At 32.3% G+C, this 19,750-nt stretch overlaps 5 protein-coding genes across 5 annotated transcripts; all 5 read right to left on the bottom strand.

Moving 5' to 3' along the window:
• Positions 1-2,126: 2,126 nt before the first annotated feature.
• Positions 2,127-3,322, bottom strand: LOC113854202 (fasciclin-like arabinogalactan protein 11). Its single transcript, XM_027485089.1, has one exon. It carries the CDS (start codon positions 3,221-3,223, stop codon positions 2,315-2,317), a length of 909 nt encoding a protein of 302 aa, XP_027340890.1. The 5' UTR covers positions 3,224-3,322; the 3' UTR covers positions 2,127-2,314.
• A 2,650-nt stretch (positions 3,323-5,972) lies between these two features.
• LOC113854977 (fasciclin-like arabinogalactan protein 12) lies at positions 5,973-6,954 on the bottom strand. The gene has a single exon (XM_027486359.1). It carries the CDS (start codon positions 6,878-6,880, stop codon positions 5,996-5,998), a length of 885 nt encoding a protein of 294 aa, XP_027342160.1. The 5' UTR covers positions 6,881-6,954; the 3' UTR covers positions 5,973-5,995.
• Positions 6,955-9,259: 2,305 nt separating this feature from the next.
• Positions 9,260-10,317, bottom strand: LOC113854693 (fasciclin-like arabinogalactan protein 12). The gene has a single exon (XM_027485848.1). The coding sequence runs from the start codon at positions 10,252-10,254 to the stop codon at positions 9,391-9,393; it is 864 nt and encodes a 287-aa protein (XP_027341649.1). The 5' UTR covers positions 10,255-10,317; the 3' UTR covers positions 9,260-9,390.
• Positions 10,318-12,744: 2,427 nt separating this feature from the next.
• Positions 12,745-13,785, bottom strand: LOC113854899 (fasciclin-like arabinogalactan protein 12). Its single transcript, XM_027486218.1, has one exon. It carries the CDS (start codon positions 13,734-13,736, stop codon positions 12,879-12,881), a length of 858 nt encoding a protein of 285 aa, XP_027342019.1. The 5' UTR covers positions 13,737-13,785; the 3' UTR covers positions 12,745-12,878.
• Positions 13,786-15,949: 2,164 nt separating this feature from the next.
• On the bottom strand, positions 15,950-16,914 carry LOC113855268 (fasciclin-like arabinogalactan protein 12). The gene has a single exon (XM_027486836.1). It carries the CDS (start codon positions 16,859-16,861, stop codon positions 16,115-16,117), a length of 747 nt encoding a protein of 248 aa, XP_027342637.1. The 5' UTR covers positions 16,862-16,914; the 3' UTR covers positions 15,950-16,114.
• Positions 16,915-19,750: the final 2,836 nt, after the last annotated feature.

Genomic DNA, 19,750 nt, shown 5'->3' with positions numbered 1-19,750 from the left:
CATGATAAAAAACATTGACGCCCCTTGGTTTCTCATTGCTATAGACGGCAAGCTAATTACATATTATTAAAGAGATAATAAAAGATTAAAAAATAATAAAAATAATTTCTATAACTACTCTTAACTCTTCTGTCAAGGAGCATATTTCCTTCTCATAAATTTTGTCATAAAATTTTTTTAGTATTTAAATCTTCGTTCTATCCTCTCAATTGAATGTCGAGGAGATCCAATAAAACTAAAACTAGTTAAGCAAGAAATTACTATCATTAGAAGATTTTTTTTTTTCTGACTTGTTTCACCATTTAAAAAGATGACAACAGACTGGACAAGAAAATTTGATTCCGTAACTTGATCTTAGAGAGAAGTCGGCGGTGACCATTTAATCCAACAGATCAGAACAAAACATAGAATAGAACAAAATAATAAAATATTGGACCCTTCTAAAGATCAATTTGAGCCTCATGTCATTGTGGTTGCTGCAGCCACAATTGCAGGTGAAAAGTTACATAGAGCCATAAGAGTTCACCAGAAGGACACCATTATGACTGGCGCACCGATCGAATCCTTAAGAAGATATATCGTGTGGAACTTTGAAAGCTTCATCTTTTGCCTGTCATATTGTTCAAAGGTGCTTTAGGTTGGAAAATGCAATGCATTTTGAGGGTAATGAGAATGAATTAGGTATAATGTGATTTGGGTAATGGTGTGGGGGCTTGAATTAAGTAGTGCAACGAAGTTGGTGAAGAATATGGATTCTTTGATATTCATTTATATTATGAAGGTGGATGAAATTGCTGTGAGGATCGACCAGAGGTGTTACGATTGGGATTGGATTCATGGTTCGATATGTATTTGATTTTCGATTAGTGTACAACTAATGTTTAATTCACTGCAATTTTTTTTATCATTTATTAATGATTTTAGATTAATTTCAGTTAATACATGTTTTTAATAAAAACTAAATTTTTAACATAAGTGTGTTGATTTTATAATAATATGATATGATATATTAATAAATAATTTCATAGCATATAATTTTAATATATACTATCAATATACAAACGTATCTACACTGTATTATTTGTTAGTACATACTTTTAATTTTTTTTATCAATAATTTAAATTTTATTAGACAAAAAATACATTAAGAAAGATTATCTAAATATTTATTATTTTTTTATAATATTTTTAAATACTTTTAATTTTCTCTTTCATAATATTAATACATGTAAATTTTCATTCACGTCTCATGGTTTACAATACTAAAATTACTCTTTTGTAAGTATGCCTTTTCAGGTTATGAATGAAATATTTTTTCCAAGGTCACTGTACTTCTTTAAATATTATTTATTTTAATTGATTGACAGTATAAAAATATTTATATATTTATAGTGTTTTAAAATTAAACTCAAAAAAATTATTAAAGCTAAACCACACGATAGTATATATCAGGAAAACGTATTTTAAACTTTAAAACAAGTTAATTTCGTTGAGTTTATAATATATTATTATTATAATTAATATATATACATATATCATGTGTTTGATATTATATTAATTTTTTATTATTTAAAAAATGTAATGATGTGTACCGTTGAACCATGTGATTTATTTTTGTGTTTTTTTTTATTTGTTTCTTTGGTTCAAATAAAGCTACCGCCATGTATTCATGCACTGTTAGATTGAAATATACGTAAAGAGCAGAATGAAAGCGTATATGGTAAAACGGATTTGGATTCTCTTCTGTCTGTTCAGTGAAATTTCTCTGCAGCCAAAATCTAATCTATCTATTATATACTTTCTCTTTTCTTAATTGTTGTGCAATGAATAATTCAAGTACTCATATTTTGTATGATATTATTGGCTGGGCAAATATTTTAGTGGAGATGATCTAAACACGTAGTAAACTAGTACCTGAGTGGTGGTTATTCAATGGAAAATAATTATTTTATAAACACTTTAATAAATATGTCAATGCTGATGGGTAAAATTTTAATATTAATTATTATTATGTAAATATCTATAATGCTGTATTTAATTTTTTTATAATAAAAAATGCCACGTTCATGGGGTAAGGATCCCACAAAGATAACTTTTTTTTATATATCTAACCACTCTGCGGGTCCAAACTATCGTAACTTTCTCTTTTTAAATGATTTGACACAAGAAATTGCATTTCAATTGACACAACAAACAAGAAATGAAAAAGACAAGCAATTGCAGAATTTTGTCCTCAATCGACATCCTATGCTACAAACAATTCAAACTCCGAAATTAATGTGCACAAAAAACAATCACAAACTGAACAACATATTCATATGGTGGCTCCAAGAACCCACAAAAGAGGCACCCACATTACAATCTCCACCTTGTTGAAACCCATCATAGAACCTGCAGAATTAGCGTCCACAGGAACTACCCCATCATCACCATTATCATTTTTACTTTCATCTTCAGACGACTTCGTTTTATCGGATTTTGGTGAAACTCCTTTCGCCGGTGACGGTGACGGGGCCTTAGCCTTAGGAAGCACAAAATCAAGTGGAAGAAGCACTTTATCGACCTGATAAATGGCAAGCTTGTTATCCGCGTACACGGTACCCGTCACGGTGGCGTAAACTGCACCGGTGGTCATGCTCACTTGGGTGCCACCGTAAGTGGTGACGTTCAATTGAAGCCTTTTGGGGTCATCGCCGGCTTGGGTTTGAACCGGGTTTGTGAGGGTGTCGAAGTTGGAGACAGAGATGAATGAAGAGAGAGTGTGGAACTGCAAAAGCTCCACCTTTTGCCTATCATTGAGAGAGTTTAGAAACCCTGCTTTTAGCTTTGAGAAAGCACTGTCTTCAGGGGCAAACATAGTTAACCCTCCAGAGTTTGAAGTTGCAAGTTGTGAATTGAGTTGGTTCATCAATTGGGTTGTCTTTAGCAAACGCATGAGAGTGGAAAATCTCTTGGCTTTTTTAAGGATTTGGAGAATGTCAATGGTGGGGGGTTTTGGGATGGAGGGTGTGGGGGCACCGTCGGGTGAGACAGGTACCAGGGGAACCGTGCTCATTCCAGGCGCTGCCGCCGGTGGTGGAGCTTGCGGTGGTTGTGTTGGGGTTGGAGGAGATTGTAGTGGAGGCTGAACAGGGGATAATAGTTTTTGAGCTGATGTGGTGGAGAACAAGGTGAGTAGAAGTAGTAAAAGTGAGGCAGAGAAGATAATTTTTTTCAGTGTCATTTTGGCGGTTGAATGATTTGATTTTTGTAAGGTATTGTTAAAAAGATTAGAGTTTGAGATAAAGAAATAAAGAATGCTACTTGAGTTGAGAGTTTCTTGCTTTTATTGTGTGAGGACAAAGGGCAAAGTGGCTTCCTTTTTATATCCAAATTGGGAGGGAATGATGATTGATATTATAGGTGGGAGTTTAATTAGAAAGAATGGATTGGTTTCCAACACAGCTTTTCCTTACCTATCAGATGGAAAGGTAGCGCAGCATTCATGATTACAATTCTCAGAAACCAATTATGAATAATTTGGTAGTGGGAAGATAGAAAAGTGTTGTCAAGAACATTGAGCTTCTTTTCACATTGTTACATCGCGGGTTGTCATCAGTTAGATGCATGGATATATAAAAACGTAATTTGAGAGATGCCGTAGGATTCTAAATATATAGGCTATGCAATTTGTATCAATGAGGAGAAAATGATATTCCCAAATTGCTAGTCATTGTCTGACAGAGGTATAGATTTGGATTGAGGAACTATTAGAATTGTAGCAGAGCCATTTCGTCTTTGATCAATTATATCTAAAAAGATATTCATCAAATTGATTCGTTTTTTGTATTTGTTATTACTTCCTATTAATTTGGCAAAGAACTATTACTTATTACGAAGTCCAAGTGGGCTTGAAATGATCTTTAATTGAGGTGTTGTGAAAAAATTAAAAGATTATTATGTAGACACTTTACACCAATAGAGAGTCGTGTATATTTTTATTATATTATTAAATTTATTTATAAATTTATATAATTGTCATCCTAGAATTCTTCTGTCATATTTCCTTATATATGCATAAAGATAAAGAGATGAGATATCTACTTTTTATATATAGAAAGATAAAAATTTAGATATTATTTATTCTAATTATATTTATGGAGAAGTTGACATTCATTATTTGTTACTTAAATATTGTAGAGTCTAAGGATATGTTTGAGAGAGAGTTTTTAGAGGGGAAGAGAAATGAGAACTTATTCTTATATTTTAAATAAATATATTTAAAATTAATAATTTTTAAAAATAAAATATATAAATTAATATAATAACAAAAACTCAATGTATTAATAATATAGTTATCATCTTAAATAATATATAATTCTTTTAATATAAAATTAAAAAATAATTCTTCCTTTTTTTTCCAAAAATTCTCTCTCAAACATATCCTAACAAATGAGCGAAAATAGTCGATGCAAAAATCTTAAGATTTTACATATAAGTTCATTTCGTGCAATTAATTAATTTTCTTTTAAGAAATATAATCTTTTTGTAGTAATTTTAAGAGAAGAAAAAAGAAAATATTGCTATTCATTACTAATAAATAATTTTATTAGTAATTCTATCAAATATGTTAATATGATCCTACTTCTAATCTTTTTTATAATAAATAAAAGATTAAATCTTTAAGATCAAGAAAAATAATTAAGTCACTTATATTTTCTATAAATATAAACTTTATTTTAAAAATACTCATGATATTAAATATTGTAGTTAATAACGTGTACAATTAATAATATGAATAAAAAAAGAATATAATTTTATTTAATAATTAATACTTCTTGAATATATCATTTATTTTTTATAATAAGAATAAAAAAATGTTCCATTTTATTTTTTATAAAAAAGACTGGAGGGAGTATATTATATTGTTAATATAAATTTAATATTTATACTAGTTATATAATTTCTACGAAAATTGTCTTCTCAAAACTACCTTAATTAGTCAATTTATTTTTAACAAATAATCACCATCAAACCTCATAATTATGAATATTGAAGGATGACTTGCGCAATTAACAAATTCAATAAGCTTTTAATTGGCTTTGATCGGGACTTCAGGTTGTTGCTCAAAGTCAAATGACTCCAAGCTTCGCGGGTCTAGTTTATTTATTTTTTCCCGTTTGTCTTTCTTTCCTACTCTTTCATTTATTTATTTTTAAAAGGAAATTTATTTATCCATTTAGAAATTTTAAGAAAATAGTAATTGTCTTCCTTTTAATTATGTCTTTAGTTTTACATAATTTTTAAATATTTTCACACTTATCATAAATAGAAGAAAAACTAAATACCCGCAAAGGCTGTATTTAAAACTGAAAATAACCTTAATTATAAATGAATATTTAATCAATATGTCATCTTTTAAATTAAATATTAAAAATTTAAGGAAGTACTCAACTCAATAAGATTTTAACTGGCTTCGGGACTCAAGTTAGTCATTCAAAGTCAAATGGTTCCAAGCTTCTCGGATCTAGTTTTTTGTTTTTTGCTTTTCTTGTTTGTCTTTCTGTTCTTCTCTTTCATTTTTAAAATTTATTTTAAAAGGAAATTTATTTATCCATTTAAAAATTTTAAGACAATATTAATTGTCTTCATTTTAATCATGTCTTTACTCTTACACAATTTTCAAATATTCTACACATTTATCATAAATAAAGAAAAATTAAATACCAGTAAAGTCTATATTAAAAAAAGTTATAAATAAATATTAAGTCTGTATGTTATGTTCTAAATTAAGGAAGTAATAAATTGAAAGAAGAAGAAGACGACGACGACAACAACCACATAGATACAAACATGCATAGAAGCGAAAAGGTAAGATAAAACTCGTTTATCAGAATAAAATAATAAATTCATAATAAAATTCATAATGCACTAACAATCCACTATGACAAACATAATCCCCCCTCAGTTTCTTATTTTGCATGCCCCACATTTAGATACATCAATCAATAAAAATTCATTTTGTAAACACTGCCACGAAGACAACACCAAGAACAAGGGACACCAAGGTTCCACAAAAACTTATTCTTCTCATAGCGCCAGAAGTCTCAGTGGGAACAACCTGCGACGTCTCCGAGGAATCCTCAGAGGATGAGGGCTTCTGCTTATCAGATTTAGGCGCCATAGCCGCATCGGTTGCTGGTGCCGGTGCTAAAGTAGGTGCTGCCGCTATTGTCTTGGTAGGGAAGAATTCTGAAGGAACAAGAACCTTACCCACCTTATAAATAGCAAGATGCTTATCCGTATATATGATGCCAGTGATTGTGGTGTTCACTTGTCCCGTTGAGATGTTCACACTGCCACCATAACTTATAACGTTTAGTTCCACCTTCCCATGTTTATTTCCTGCTAGTGTTCTCACAGGGTTTGTCAAGGTATCGAAGTTTGAGCTAGAGACATAGTCTGGAAGAACGTGGAACTGAAGGAGTTCGAGTTTTTTGCCATCAGATAAAGAGTTGAGGAAGCCTGGTTTGAGTTCTGAGAAGGCACTGTCTTCTGGTGCAAGAATGGTTAAGCCACCAGATTTTATGGTTATGAGTTGTGAGTTAAGTTGGTTGACTAATTGGGTGGTTTTCATGAGGCGGATGAAGACGTTGAACGAGTTTGCCCTTCTTAGGATTCCCACAATGTCATTGGTTCCACCAGTGTCAGGGGTGTTGTCACTTGGTGATTGGGGTAATGTGGGAACCAGTGGTGCTGTAGTTGTAGGGGATGCAGCTGGTGGGGTAGGGATGTGTTGCACTGGTGCAATAGAAGGTGATTGGGTTGCTAATGCTAAAGTAGTAGAATACAAGAGGGAGAGTAATAGTGATAATGAGATGGGTAAGAGAGGTTGCTTCATCGTTTTGGGTCAATGAAGGTTGTGATGGTGTATTTGGGAGGGAAATCTAATAGTAGGAGTAGTACTTACTTGCAAGGAGTGTTTGATTAATGCATTGGAGAAATGGCGCAAGGGTTTTTATTGTGGTTTGCTGATAATGATTGGCGGGTAAATGGTTTGATTCATTGTGATTTTTGAACGTACTTAAATTGGGAAATTAACCAAGGGAATAATTCTAGTTTTTTTTAACGTGGGATTAAAATTATACATTAAGAAATTGAAAAAATATATCGTTAAAATTTGTAGTATATATTTAAGGTTATTAATGTAATAAATTTTGTAATATTTTATTATTTTAATACAAATTTATTTTATATAAATTTTTATTGTGTGCTTGTTTACATTAAAAAATTGTAATTTCAATTTCTTCTACTAATTATTGTGACTTCAAATTGTTTAATTATTATAAAAAATTATTAAATACTTTATATATTTTTAAAATAATAAAATAATATATTTTTATTTAGTTCTTCTTTTATAAAATAATAAGAGGATCGTTAGGAAGATATAATAAAACTCTGATTAAAGTGTTTCATCAATAAGATGGATATGTGGTTGAGAGTAGTTTCGATGATAAAGCAGTTTAAGGGACAGGAAAAGCACAGTGAGAGAGGAGAATCGAATGCAATGGAGCTTTGTGAGGTGTATGTGGTTATCTGGCAAGGAGATTAAGGTGGCGCGTCAGTGAAGATTGAAACCACAGGGCAATTTTTTATTTGTTTTGTTTTGCTTGAGAAGGAGGGGAAAACAGAGTGCGAGCTCTATGTGACGTAGGCCTATTTTTCCATAGGCGTAAGTTAGATGCATGCATGTGTTGCTTCTGTTTATAAATCATTCTATATCCACCCTTTTAAAATTCTTGAAAATTAAAAGAAAGTTTGACAGTAATTTGTAAATTAAGAAGAAATTTTACGTCAAACAATTGTCATTAATTTTATATTAAGAGATATATTAATGATTTATTTTAAAAAATAAATACTTTTTAATCTTTAAAATATTAGAGAAAGTACAATGATTAGAATCTTTAAAAGATATATAATATTAGCGCTAGTTTATTAGTAGTAAGCATTTAAAAGAAATTTTATAATTTTTTGTTATTTTTCTCATTAATATCCCCTTAGAGAAATGAGCATAGTATAGTGCTATATTCTGAAAATAAAAAAATCCGGTGACCACTTAAAAGAATATTTTTCAAGTACTTTTGAACCCATTTCTTAACTTTTCTCATTTTCTTTTCCTAACGGAAAAATATCATTCTGGTGTTACACAATTTCACTATATTTTGAATGGATTTATATGTGTGTAACCCACACTTGCCTTTATATCACTTTTCTTTGGAGGTTTTGTGGCTGTAAAACTCGTACGCCCAAACAAAAGTTACCAAGATTGCGTTTGGAGTGGAAGGTCTTAGCTCACTAACAAGATATATAACTAGTAAAAAAAAGTTACAGGAGTCTTCATAAATCTGATTTGCTTTTATATATCAACGCAGAGATTTTATCGGTGAAGCTTATGCTACGTAAATAACTTTTGAGCATAATTTATTTCCAGGAACCCCGTGGCTTTAACACACCAAAGAAAAGAAAAATAAAAAAAACTAACGAGATTTTTATATAATAAAAAAAGAAGGAAGTTATTCGATAAAATATATAATATCGGTATAAACATTTTTGGTTCTACCTACGTTTCTTTGTGTGCCACATCATGAATCCAATATTGGACTTGAGCCAACAAGTAAATGTGAAACAAAGATATACCTAATTAACATGATAACAAAGGTGTCGACCTCAGAAAAAAGGTCCTTGAAGAGGGTACACCAAAATGCAATGTAAAGTGAAGTTTTACATGATATGAAGGAATAGCACCCCCAATCAAACATGGTGTTAGTGACATCTATCTATATATAAAAAAAAAACTCTGGTAAGGAATCGACTTAGAAAGTTACTTTGAGACCATTATGTATCATTAAGAGGTATATGCTAGCGAAAACTTTCAAATTTATTCTATTGCCCCTCAACTTCTCTTCTCTGTTATTTGCTATTATTTTTAATGTTTTATATAAGTAAATTCATTTTTCCTTGAGTAACCCACTTTACTCAACTTTAATAGTCTCATGAACTTCATATTGGACTCCACTCGCGGCAACCTTGAAACCTTCCAAATGCCAAACTTCCACATCCCACTCAGCGAAGAAATAGATGAATGGGTGCGAGCACAAATATTTTTTTATGGTTTTTTTTTCTTTCTTGGGCATCCATGGATATTGTTTTTGACACGATACATTGAATCAAATTACTCAAAGCCAATCAAAGATTTTTCCAAGAAATACACAAGGTTCCCACCATCTTCATATATTGACCCAAATACATAAGAAATACTCAAAGAGAAGACTGAACAAAATTTAAAGGGGATTAAAAAAAGAAACTTGTTTCAGAAATTCACATGCAGCTGCCAAATGGACAGTCTTCAACTCAACTCCATAATGTTGCCATTGCAATGAAAGCTACTCCGAGGGACATCAACGATGTTCCCTGAAAGCTGATTAAACTCACTGCTCCAGATTTGTTCTGATCCTGTGTTGTCTCATCCTCATCTTCTGAAGATGATTTCTCCTTATCAGCTTTTGGTGCTTTTGCCACAACTGGAGCTGCAGCTGGAGCAGTTTTTACAAAGAAATCCAAAGGAAGCAGCACCTTATCCAAACGATATATGGCAAGCTTGTTATCTGAGTACACTACACCTGTTATTGTGGCATTCACAACACCCGTTGATATATTCACACTGCTACCATATGACTCCACATTCAGTGGTAGCCTTTTGGGGTCTTTGCCAGCTACTGTCTGAACTGGGTTGCTCAGAGAATCGAAATTTAAGCTGGAAACATACTGTGGAAGAATGTGGAATTGCAATAGTTCAATCTTTTGGCCTTCGTTTAGAGAGTTGAGGAAGCCTGCTCTGAGGTTTGAGAAGGCAGCGTCATCAGGTGCAAGGATTGTTAAGCCACCACCTTTTGTTGTTATGAGTTGTGAATTGACGTTGTTCATGATTTCTGTGGTTTTCAAGAGGCGTGTTAGGACGGTGAATGTTTTGGCCTTCCTTAGAATCCTTGTGATGTCATCAGGGGTAGAATCAGAGGTGTCTGCTGGAGATTGTGGTAATGTGGGGACAAATGGTTTTGATGAAGGCGCTTTAGCCTTTGGGGCTGGTGCAGCTTTCGGAGGAACTTTTGGTGCAGCTGCAGGTGCTGGTGCAGCAGTGGAGGAAGAGTAAAATGAAGAAAACATGAACATGAGTAGGAGGAGAGAGAAGGAAAAGGAAAAGAGACCTCGCTTCATCTTGTAGTTGGTAATGGAAGGGTGTATGTGATTGAATTGGCTTTGGTGATTGTGGAAATATGGTTTGAAAGTGTGTTTGATATGTGAGAGGCGAGGAAGAGAGGGATTATATAGAGGGTGCAGGAAATGATAAGTATGGTTGGTAGAATGTTAAAGTTGTGCTTTGTGGGTTGTGAGGTATATCTCATCTGTCGCGAGGATTAAGGATACTTTTTAGTTTATTGTTGCTGGCAGGCATATATGTCAAACCTTAACGATGCTTTAGATTGCAATACATAACTCCTGATACAATATCAAGTTCAGATGTGGTGAGTTGCGAATGTAATAACATATTGCTTAATGAATTTTTTATGCAAAGATTGAGACAGGCGAAAGGAAACAATGAGAGAGGTTACAGAGGAGCCCTCATAGATGACAGGGAACTTCCCTAAAATAATAGGGTGAAACTATGCTGAATTTCGCATTTTTTTGGTCAGTTGTAAGTTCCCTATATATAGCTACTATTGCTGGATAGTATAAAATGATTATTTGGATCAACTTTTGGTTAAAATTATCATTAATAAAGTAAAACCTCTGCCATGCTGTTAAATGACTACAAAGGAATCCAAAACCATAAGGTCTATAAGCACGTTGGCAGAAATAATTCGAAGGGAGCGGCACGTTATGTTTAACTGTCCCACGATTTTGATCGCATCTTATTTTCCATTCCTCTACTCAGAACTAAAACAAGGGAAAATATAAATGATTCACGGATTCAGATGAGTTTGTTCCTCTCAATTTGTTATTCTTCATCTTTTCATTTAGGTAATAAAGGCCAACAGGCAAATACTACGAAAACGGGTCACCCTCGATGGATCAAAATCTTTCAGTCGCACTTACCCATTATTTTATTTATATATATTTTTTATTTTTCTCAAATATAATTATTTAAATTAAGTTAATCTTATAATTAATTTGAATTAAAATTTTAACACTTATATATAAAAATTAAAAAATTAGAGTATGTTTGATTACTCTTTTAAAAAAAAATCTGTTTTTAAAAATAAATTACAGAATACAAATTTATACTGTATTTTATTTTTAAAAATAAAAAATTCTTTTTAAAAAAGAAATCAAATATGTTATTAGATTTTATATTTTTAAAGATAAACTAGGATTTTAGATGTATTTAATTAAAATATATGAAAAGTAATAGAAAAGACACAGAAAGATGAATTTTTATCATATATATATATATAATAGATGCACATCACGTAATCAAGTAGATAATATTATAAATGTACATAAATAAGAAAATTATTGTTATGAAAATTCATAGAAAAGATAATAGCAACTATATAATGAAGATAACAATAAAACTTGGTGATACAATCTTATTAGTGATAACAATAGTTATAATAATAATAATAACAATAAAGATAAAAATAGTAATAATTGTATTTGTAATTACAATGATATTGATAATAATATTAATTATAATTATAATAATTATAAAAACAATGATATATAAAAGTATGCAATATAACAACAGTAAAAATTATAGTGTTACTTAGTTGTAGAATAAAGAAGTTGCATGATGCGAGGTGAAAAGGAAAGTTTTCTCTAATCTAACTTATGTATTACTGAACGCATCTTTAAGATAACTTTCTAAACTAATAAATAAGAAAATAAGATAAATACATGATACAAACTTACCCTATTACATTAACTCACCAAACAAAAGATTAAAATTGAATAGGACAATTTAATTTTAGTTTTGGTTCCTTTAAATTTTCTACTTTTTTATTTTGTTTTTATTTTTAAAAATTGTAATTAAATCTTCATAAGAAAATTGTTTTACATATAGTCCAGTTGCTAGTGTTCAATTTGTTTTGTTTGTTAAGTGTAACTTTATTATTTATTTAATTCTTTAAAAATTATAAAATTTTCTATTTAATCTCTTATTGTCTAAACACTTAATAAACATAATAATTATAAAAATAATAACTAATAGAGGAACTTTGTGAATTTTTTTTACAAAGGTCTAAAATTTAACTTTTTAAAAATAAGAACTAAATAAAGTTGTGATATTTAAAAAAGAATAAAAATGTAATTAAGCTTAATATAAATTTACATATCCAAAATGCAAATGATTAAGTATATTTTTCTGCTTTGATTTTTGTTTTAATAAATTAACGAACATTCGTCCAAATTGAGAATATCAAACGGGATCATCTTTGACAATTTTTTTTTTAAATAAAAGAATGTCTACTGACAAGCTATTTACGACTTCGTGAAAATTGTTAATATTTCATGGCGACCGTTATCTTATTTTTTACTTTTATCATAAAATATATAACTTCGTTGCTGAAATGTAAATGCTGAAACTAAAAACTTTTTATGAAATTCTGTTTTGTATATACTCTAGTCATCGAGACAGAATGAAAATCAACACAGAATTTAGACTCAGTAAATTCAAAAAGGAAGTCCCGCAAGGATCCATCCCCTTCATAATGCAACGCCAATACAATCCACAGCAAAAAAAGTAGCAAAATTTAAAGGAAAAGAAAAACAAAGAAAAACTCCTGACTTAGAAATTCGATGAAGCTGCCATATGGATGATAACTGATATAATACCATCATTTTCAAGTCCATAACGTTGCTACCGCAATGAAAGCTATCCCAAGGGACAACACTGAGGTTCCTCTGAAACTAGTTAAAGTCGCTGCCCCAGATTTGTTCTGCTCCGGTGTGTTCTCATCCTCATCTTCTGAAGCTGATTTTTCCTTATCAGCTTTTGGTGCTTTTGCCTCTACAGGAGCTGCAGCTGGAGCGTTTTTTACAAAGAAATCCAAAGGAAGCAGCACCTTATCCAAACGATATATGGCAAGCTTGTTATCTGAGTACACTACACCTGTTATTGTGGCATTCACAACACCCGTTGATATGTTCACACTGCTACCATATGACTCCACGTTCAGTGGCAGCCTTTTGGGGTCTTTACCAGCCACTGTCTGAACTGGGTTGCTCAGAGAATCGAAATTAGAGCTGGAAACATACTGTGGAAGAATGTGGAATTGCAACAGTTCAATCTTTTGGCCTTCGTTTAGAGAGTTGAGGAAGCCTGCTTTGAGGTTTGAGAAGGCAGCGTCATCAGGTGCAAGGATTGTTAAGCCTCCACCTTTTGTTGTTATGAGTTGTGAATTGACGTTGTTCATGATTTCTGTGGTTTTCAAGAGGCGTGTTAGGACGGTGAATGTTTTGGCCTTCCTTAGAATCCTTGTGATGTCATCAGGGGTTGAATCAGAGGCGTCTGCTGGAGATTGTGGTAATGTGGGGACAAAAGGTTTTGATGAAGGCGCTTTAGCCTTTGGGGCTGGTGCAACTTTTGGAGAAATTTTTGGTGCAGCTGCAGGTGCTTGTGCTGCTGTGGTGGATGAATAGAATGAAGAAAGCATGAACATGAGTAGGAGGAGAGCAAAGGAAAAGAGACCTTGCTTCATCTTGCAGTTGGTAAATGGTAATTGAATTGGCTTTGGTGATTGTGGAAGTATGTTTATGTTTGATGTGTTGGAGGTGAGGAGGGGAGCGATTTATATTGAGACTAAGGAAATGGCAGTTAGGTGAAACGTTATAATTGTAGTTGTATTATTGGGTATAGATTACCTCTCATGGAGATTAATGATTTTTTATCTTATTTTTATTGGCATCTATGCCAAACTTTAATTGATGCTTTACATTAATAAATGGACATATTTACGTAATTGTTTCTGAAATCTTAGTGCAAAGAAAGTGATGGGAAGCAACAATAAACAGGTTACAGAGAAGCCCTCATGAAGGTAGCAAGGAACAGCACTAATACAAGACATGTAGTAATTCCGCACCATTGACCCTTACCCTTTCAGTAACGACATAACACATACCTACAGCATTTTTACTTCCCTCTCACTTCATTTTTCTTTATATCGTTCTCTTCATGTCACGTCATGTTATTATATTTTCAGGTTTTTTTTTTAATTCTCTCACTCTCACTATATATATACACACACACACTCGGTGAGTGTATGAATATCATTTTTATTTGTCTTCTTATCGCGTCTCTCTCAAGGTAATATACACTCTATGGTTGTCAAAAAAGTCTTCGCTTTTACTTGAAAAACTGCTGATTTTAGTAAATATATGTATTATTGGCTAATTAGTATAAATTAAAAAATAAATGTGATTAAGTTATCATTGTTCAAAGAATAAAAGTTATTTTATCTGTTATATGAAACTTAAATTATTTATAATATTTGAATTTAATAGAAGTTTTGGAAAAGTAAAAGATTAAAATTAAAATAAAATAATGACATACGTCTATTACATCTATTTTACAGAAATATACGTGCTAAATTCACTTACATATGTTGTGTTTTTAATGTAGTCATATACAAATTTAAACGAGTTTTTGGTCTCTATAAATAGCTTTAAATTGATTATAAGGACTTAGCTACAGTTTTATTGTTTGTAGTTTTTGTGTGTGTGGTCTCAGTATTCTTTTATTTTTATTTATTTATTTATTTATTGTGTGTAGCAATCAAGATCCAATGAAAAAAGGGGTAAATGCCATGGTCTAAAATTCTTTCTCGCTTCTACGGAAAGATGGTGTCTCAAGGTAAAGTAATTTTTTTTTAAATGGAACCGTGATTATAATATTTCTCATCTTTATTTTTCGTTTTTTCCCTATTTTAAAGATTTATAACAAAAATAAAATAATTTTTTTATTTCTTGTATAAATTTTCTAAAAAAATGAAAATAAAATATTATTTTTAATTATAAAAAAACTTTTCTAAAACAAGCCAGTCCTAAAATTTCTCATTACTACTTTATTTCCTTTTACGTTGTTTCTTTCTTCTTTGTCACACCCTACCCAAATGATTAGTATCTAAGCATCAATTTTGCTACTTATAAAAAAAATAAACTAAAAATACTAAAGTTGGGTCTACTAAATTTTCACCTGAAAAATGTTCAACGTAAAATTACTTTTAATGAAAGGCTGACTCCTCGACAACTGAGGAAGAAAAGAAAGAATCAGAAGTATCTCTCGCTATGCTTTTATGAGTGGATTTGAGAGTGCGGCATAGCTGGAAACTCCAGAATTTTAGGAAGGTTCTAACCTTAATGAAAAGGTAAGTTTGAAGAGAGATTGGGAAAAGTTCCCGAGTGTGAGTATCCAACCCCCTTTTGAAAGGATCTTTCTGCTTTTTAGTTTACTAATATGTGTGTACATATTGATTGTATCAGTACTACCAGCGAGCTAAGAGCTAACCCCTTTCTTTTCCTATGGCGTTTTAATACTCACCCGTGAAAGTGAAATAGAGATAGAGAGAATCTATTAAGTTGGAAGGCGGAAAGAAGCACTGGCTAAGACTTTCATGGAGATGGGGCATACAGGGCAAGTGTACTAGCATATGAGTTTCCAGCTACTTCTAGATAAAAGGTACTCACTAAAAATGGAAGGATAAAAATAATCAATTTCGTAAAAAAAAAAAAAAACAAACTTTTGTCGTATTTTCTATTGAAACGTGAAAGTTTTTTAATTGCAACTTACAAGAGAACACAAAATTCTCAATATAGCATAAGATATGAACAAATAAAGAAAGGAAGAAAAAGAAAAGCCTTAAAAATCTAATGCAATTTTCACCACAGACTGACTCCATTCGTAAAAAGAGTGGGGGGAAAATAAATGAAAAGAAAGGAATCATTGGAAAGAGCTACCAAAGCTTTCACGATTCCTCTTTAATCCAATCAAAGGTAGAAATTAACGAAGCACAACAACATTGGACCCCAAAGTACCATAGTTCATGCACATAGTTGGTAACGTGTTGAAAAGCTTTCATTGTCACAATGAAAACGATGCTCCCACAACTGCAGCCGCTGCAACAGTCACTACCCACACGGCATTCTCCTTCTGTTTCAAACTCGCGTCAGAAGAGTCATTATCCGCAGCAGATGCAGGACCTTCTGTAGCTTTCTTCGCAGAAGCCTTAGCTTTTTCTGGTGAAGGAGCCGGTGGTGGAGGCTTAGGAACGAAAAAGTCCCTTGGAAGAAGCACCTTGTCCACTTGATAAATCGCAAGTTGATGATCAGAATATACACTACCACCAACTGTGGCGTTAACAACCCCGGTGGTTAAGTTCACTTGGTTTCCTGAACTTGTTATGTTCAATGCCAACCTATCCGAGTCATCACCAGCTTGTGTTCTCACTGGATTGCTCAAAGTGTCAAAGTTTGAGATGGAAACAAATGTGGGTAACTCGTGGAACTGGATCATCTCGTTCTTCTGTTGATCATTTAGTGAGTTGAGGAAGCCAGGTTTGAGGCTTGAAAAGGCATTGTCGTTAGGTGCAAACAATGTTAATCCATTGTTTGAGTTGAGCAGTTGGGCATTTATCTGGGTTGCCACTTGGGTTGTGGTCAGTAGACGGATTAGAGTGGTGAATCCACCAGCTTTTTTGAGGATTCTGATTATGTCTGTGGGAGCTGATGAAGGTGATGGGGCGGGGGTTTGAGCTGAAGTGATGGTGGAGTAGAAGAGAACCATTACAAGAAGAGAGAGAGAGAGGAGAGAATGCTTCATTGTTACCATCTTTTAGTTCACTTGTAGCAAGTGAGGGTGTAGTTGTTCAAGGAGAGGATGGAAGAGTGGTACTTGATGTGGGAGTGAGGGAAGGAGTGAATTATTTATTGAGGATTCAAAGGGATTATGTTGATGGTAGGTGAAATGTTTAGTTAGCAAACCTTAGCTGTTATGTTAGTATTAATTATCTGCTTGGATATTATTGAAAGGTGGTGTGTCAATGGAGAGATAGTTCTGTAGTAGCCAGTTGGATTTTGCTTGAGAAGGCAGGAAAACAGTGGGATCTCAAGTGGGTGTGTGCGGGCAGAAAAAGATGAGCATGATTGCGTAGCATTTACTTGTATGCTGAAATTGTTCTGAAATAGGTAAGAGAATCAAGTGCTTGCTGATGTCTTAAGGAACAAGTCCCTTTTTTTTTTATTTTGCCAGTTTGAGGAAGTTTAATGACAATTTGAGTTGGGTGATGAGTTGGGTTCTTGATCAATCCCCCCATGGATGTTTGCCTCTAACCTACGATGCATAATGCATTGCTACTTGCTCGGTGTTCAATGCTAGTGGGTCATCTTTATGATTATGCCTTTTGCTTTAATTGAGAAAATTTATCCACTCCTTGTCCTGTATGTTCAAAGAAGGAAGTGCTAGCTAGCTAATTGTTAAATGCTTCTTTCGAGAGTTTGTCTATCTTGGTACATTAATGAGATTTTATTTTAAAAAATGATTAAGAAATTAATATAATTTTAATACAATATCTTAATTTTATTAGAGACAACTCATATTTATAATTTAAACTCACTAATTGTGGAGCTCCAAGCCGATGGTATGTACAGGGCCATCGCCCCATAAACCAATGTGGTCGAGGTTGACATGATTTGAAAGCTTGAACAACCAATATTAAAATTAGTAACAGATCATGCATGATAGCTCAGTGATAAGTTGATAAGTTAGAAGAAGATAAAATATAAGGAGCAAAATTTCAATTCTGTTATACGTAAAAATTACACTCGTGTTTCCCTCCCCTTAACACATCACAAGTTAATAATAACTAGTAATATAGCAAGAGTTTAGACCTTTTTTTTTTTTTAATTTTCTAATCTAACCATCAAAATTGTTACAATACATTTAAAATTTTTAATCCGCAAGTGTCCATTTGCTTAGGAATAGAGAGGATTCATTCACAATAATTAGATACCTAAAACTAACGCAACAAATACTTATTTTGACTTGATCTTGACTGTTCAACTAAGGAAACTCATTCATGGATATTTATTTATCTTTTCCTGGACTTGTAAAAGCCTGCTGAAGTTATGGTTGTTTTGGGGGTATGAGTGAGGAAGAGATAGAGTTGACTCTCCCTCCTTTTATTCTTGAATATTAAAATATGATTACAATTAAAGGGAGAATGACTCAAGTTTATCATGTAATATATGAGTACTAAGTACTCATCATTATTGGACATATGAAATGTCCTATAATTCAGGAATAGGAAATGATCCACTTTTGTCATAATCATGAAAAACAGGGTTCACACTTCACAGGCACTTCATTTTAATTAAAAAGGGGTTCATATAAAATGAAATTCGGTCACAAGCTTCTACTTGTGTGTGCATGGGTTATCAATTGTGACTCTTCAGAATATCCAGTATGGTGGCTCCAAACAATTCTTCCTAGTTTTTGGAGACAGAGGGTCTGGTTTCTGAATAATCTTCTTTCCTAATTACAGGCGAAATTAAATTTCCAAATTAAGGTTCTCACTTGTTGCTAACTGCAATCAATGGAATCTGTAATCACCCTCTAATACAGTTGCTGCAGCTACCACAATCAGAATGTTGCGGCCATAGCAATTTAATATCCGGCCAACATATTTTGTTTAACAAATGAAATTTAACTTTTTACAACCTACTAATTTGATATTTCATGTTGTTAAATAGTATAATATTATCGTATGAAAAAAAAAAGACAAATTTTATTCAATAAAAATTCATCATAATTAAATTTAATAAATAATTTTTTTCGATATGATGATACTATATTATTCAATCATCAAAGTCTAAAACCTACAAATGTATAAGCAATGCAGTTCTGTCACGTGATACTCATTGCAAGCGCATTAGCATCCATGCTAGGTTCACTTGCTTAATGTTTACTCACCATGAATATCTTTTTCTGAAAAAAGAAGAAAAAAAGGTAATGAAAGCATGCCATCAACCTCAAATGCTGGAAAAAAAAAAATATGGGTCCCAGACAAAAAAAATATATAAAACTATGCCATATTTCTTGAAAGTAAAAACATAACTGAAACTGAAATGAACTTCTTGTGGTTATTTTATAGTCAGCAAAAGTTTGGCTGCTCCATTAAACACAAGATAAGATTTGCACCTTACTATAAATAGAACGTGCATCAAACGCAACCTAAGACAGTATCAGCATCTTCTAATTAGCACTAACATTAATGAAGAAAAAGCAGAATTAAAGAAGGAAAATGACAACTGCTACATCTTGTAAATGCGTTTCATCCTCGATGGAACAGGCATTTAAGTCATGAAAATGCATTTTGCCATATAGAAAACGAACCCACATCTTGTACTTCTCTAATATTGAAAAGTTGGAGCACATAAGAAAAATATTAGTGTCCATGATTTTCCACTGGCATTCATTTACACTTTTAACCTCCGCAATTGCATTAATGTATCATGATATCATTGACTTTTTCTTTGTCGAGCAAAATCTGAGGTAAATAAAGCGAAAGTTAAATTTTTCATGCACCGCCCATTCTCTAGAAGGCTAGTTGGAGTTGAGAACTCCATGGTCAAGATGCTACTGTATAACCTTTTTGAAAGATACACCTCTGTTTAATTTTTTCTATCTCTTATAAATTAAATGTTACGTATGTTAATTTAA

This window comes from Abrus precatorius, unplaced genomic scaffold (assembly GCF_003935025.1).
Source record: "Abrus precatorius isolate BTA unplaced genomic scaffold, Abrus_2018 Scaffold11, whole genome shotgun sequence".
NCBI classification, from domain to species: Eukaryota; Viridiplantae; Streptophyta; class Magnoliopsida; order Fabales; family Fabaceae; genus Abrus; species Abrus precatorius.
Note: the sequence above shows the minus strand (reverse complement) of the source record. Positions and strands in the feature narration are given on the sequence as shown.

Bases quoted from the DNA above. Each gene is read 5' to 3' on its own strand.
- LOC113854977 (XM_027486359.1), bottom strand. From the start codon at position 6,880: ATGAAGCAACCTCTCTTACCCATCTCATTATCACTATTACTCTCCCTC.
- LOC113855268 (XM_027486836.1), bottom strand. From the start codon at position 16,861: ATGGTAACAATGAAGCATTCTCTCCTCTCTCTCTCTCTTCTTGTAATG.
- LOC113854693 (XM_027485848.1), bottom strand. From the start codon at position 10,254: ATGAAGCGAGGTCTCTTTTCCTTTTCCTTCTCTCTCCTCCTACTCATG.
- LOC113854202 (XM_027485089.1), bottom strand. From the start codon at position 3,223: ATGACACTGAAAAAAATTATCTTCTCTGCCTCACTTTTACTACTTCTA.
- LOC113854899 (XM_027486218.1), bottom strand. From the start codon at position 13,736: ATGAAGCAAGGTCTCTTTTCCTTTGCTCTCCTCCTACTCATGTTCATG.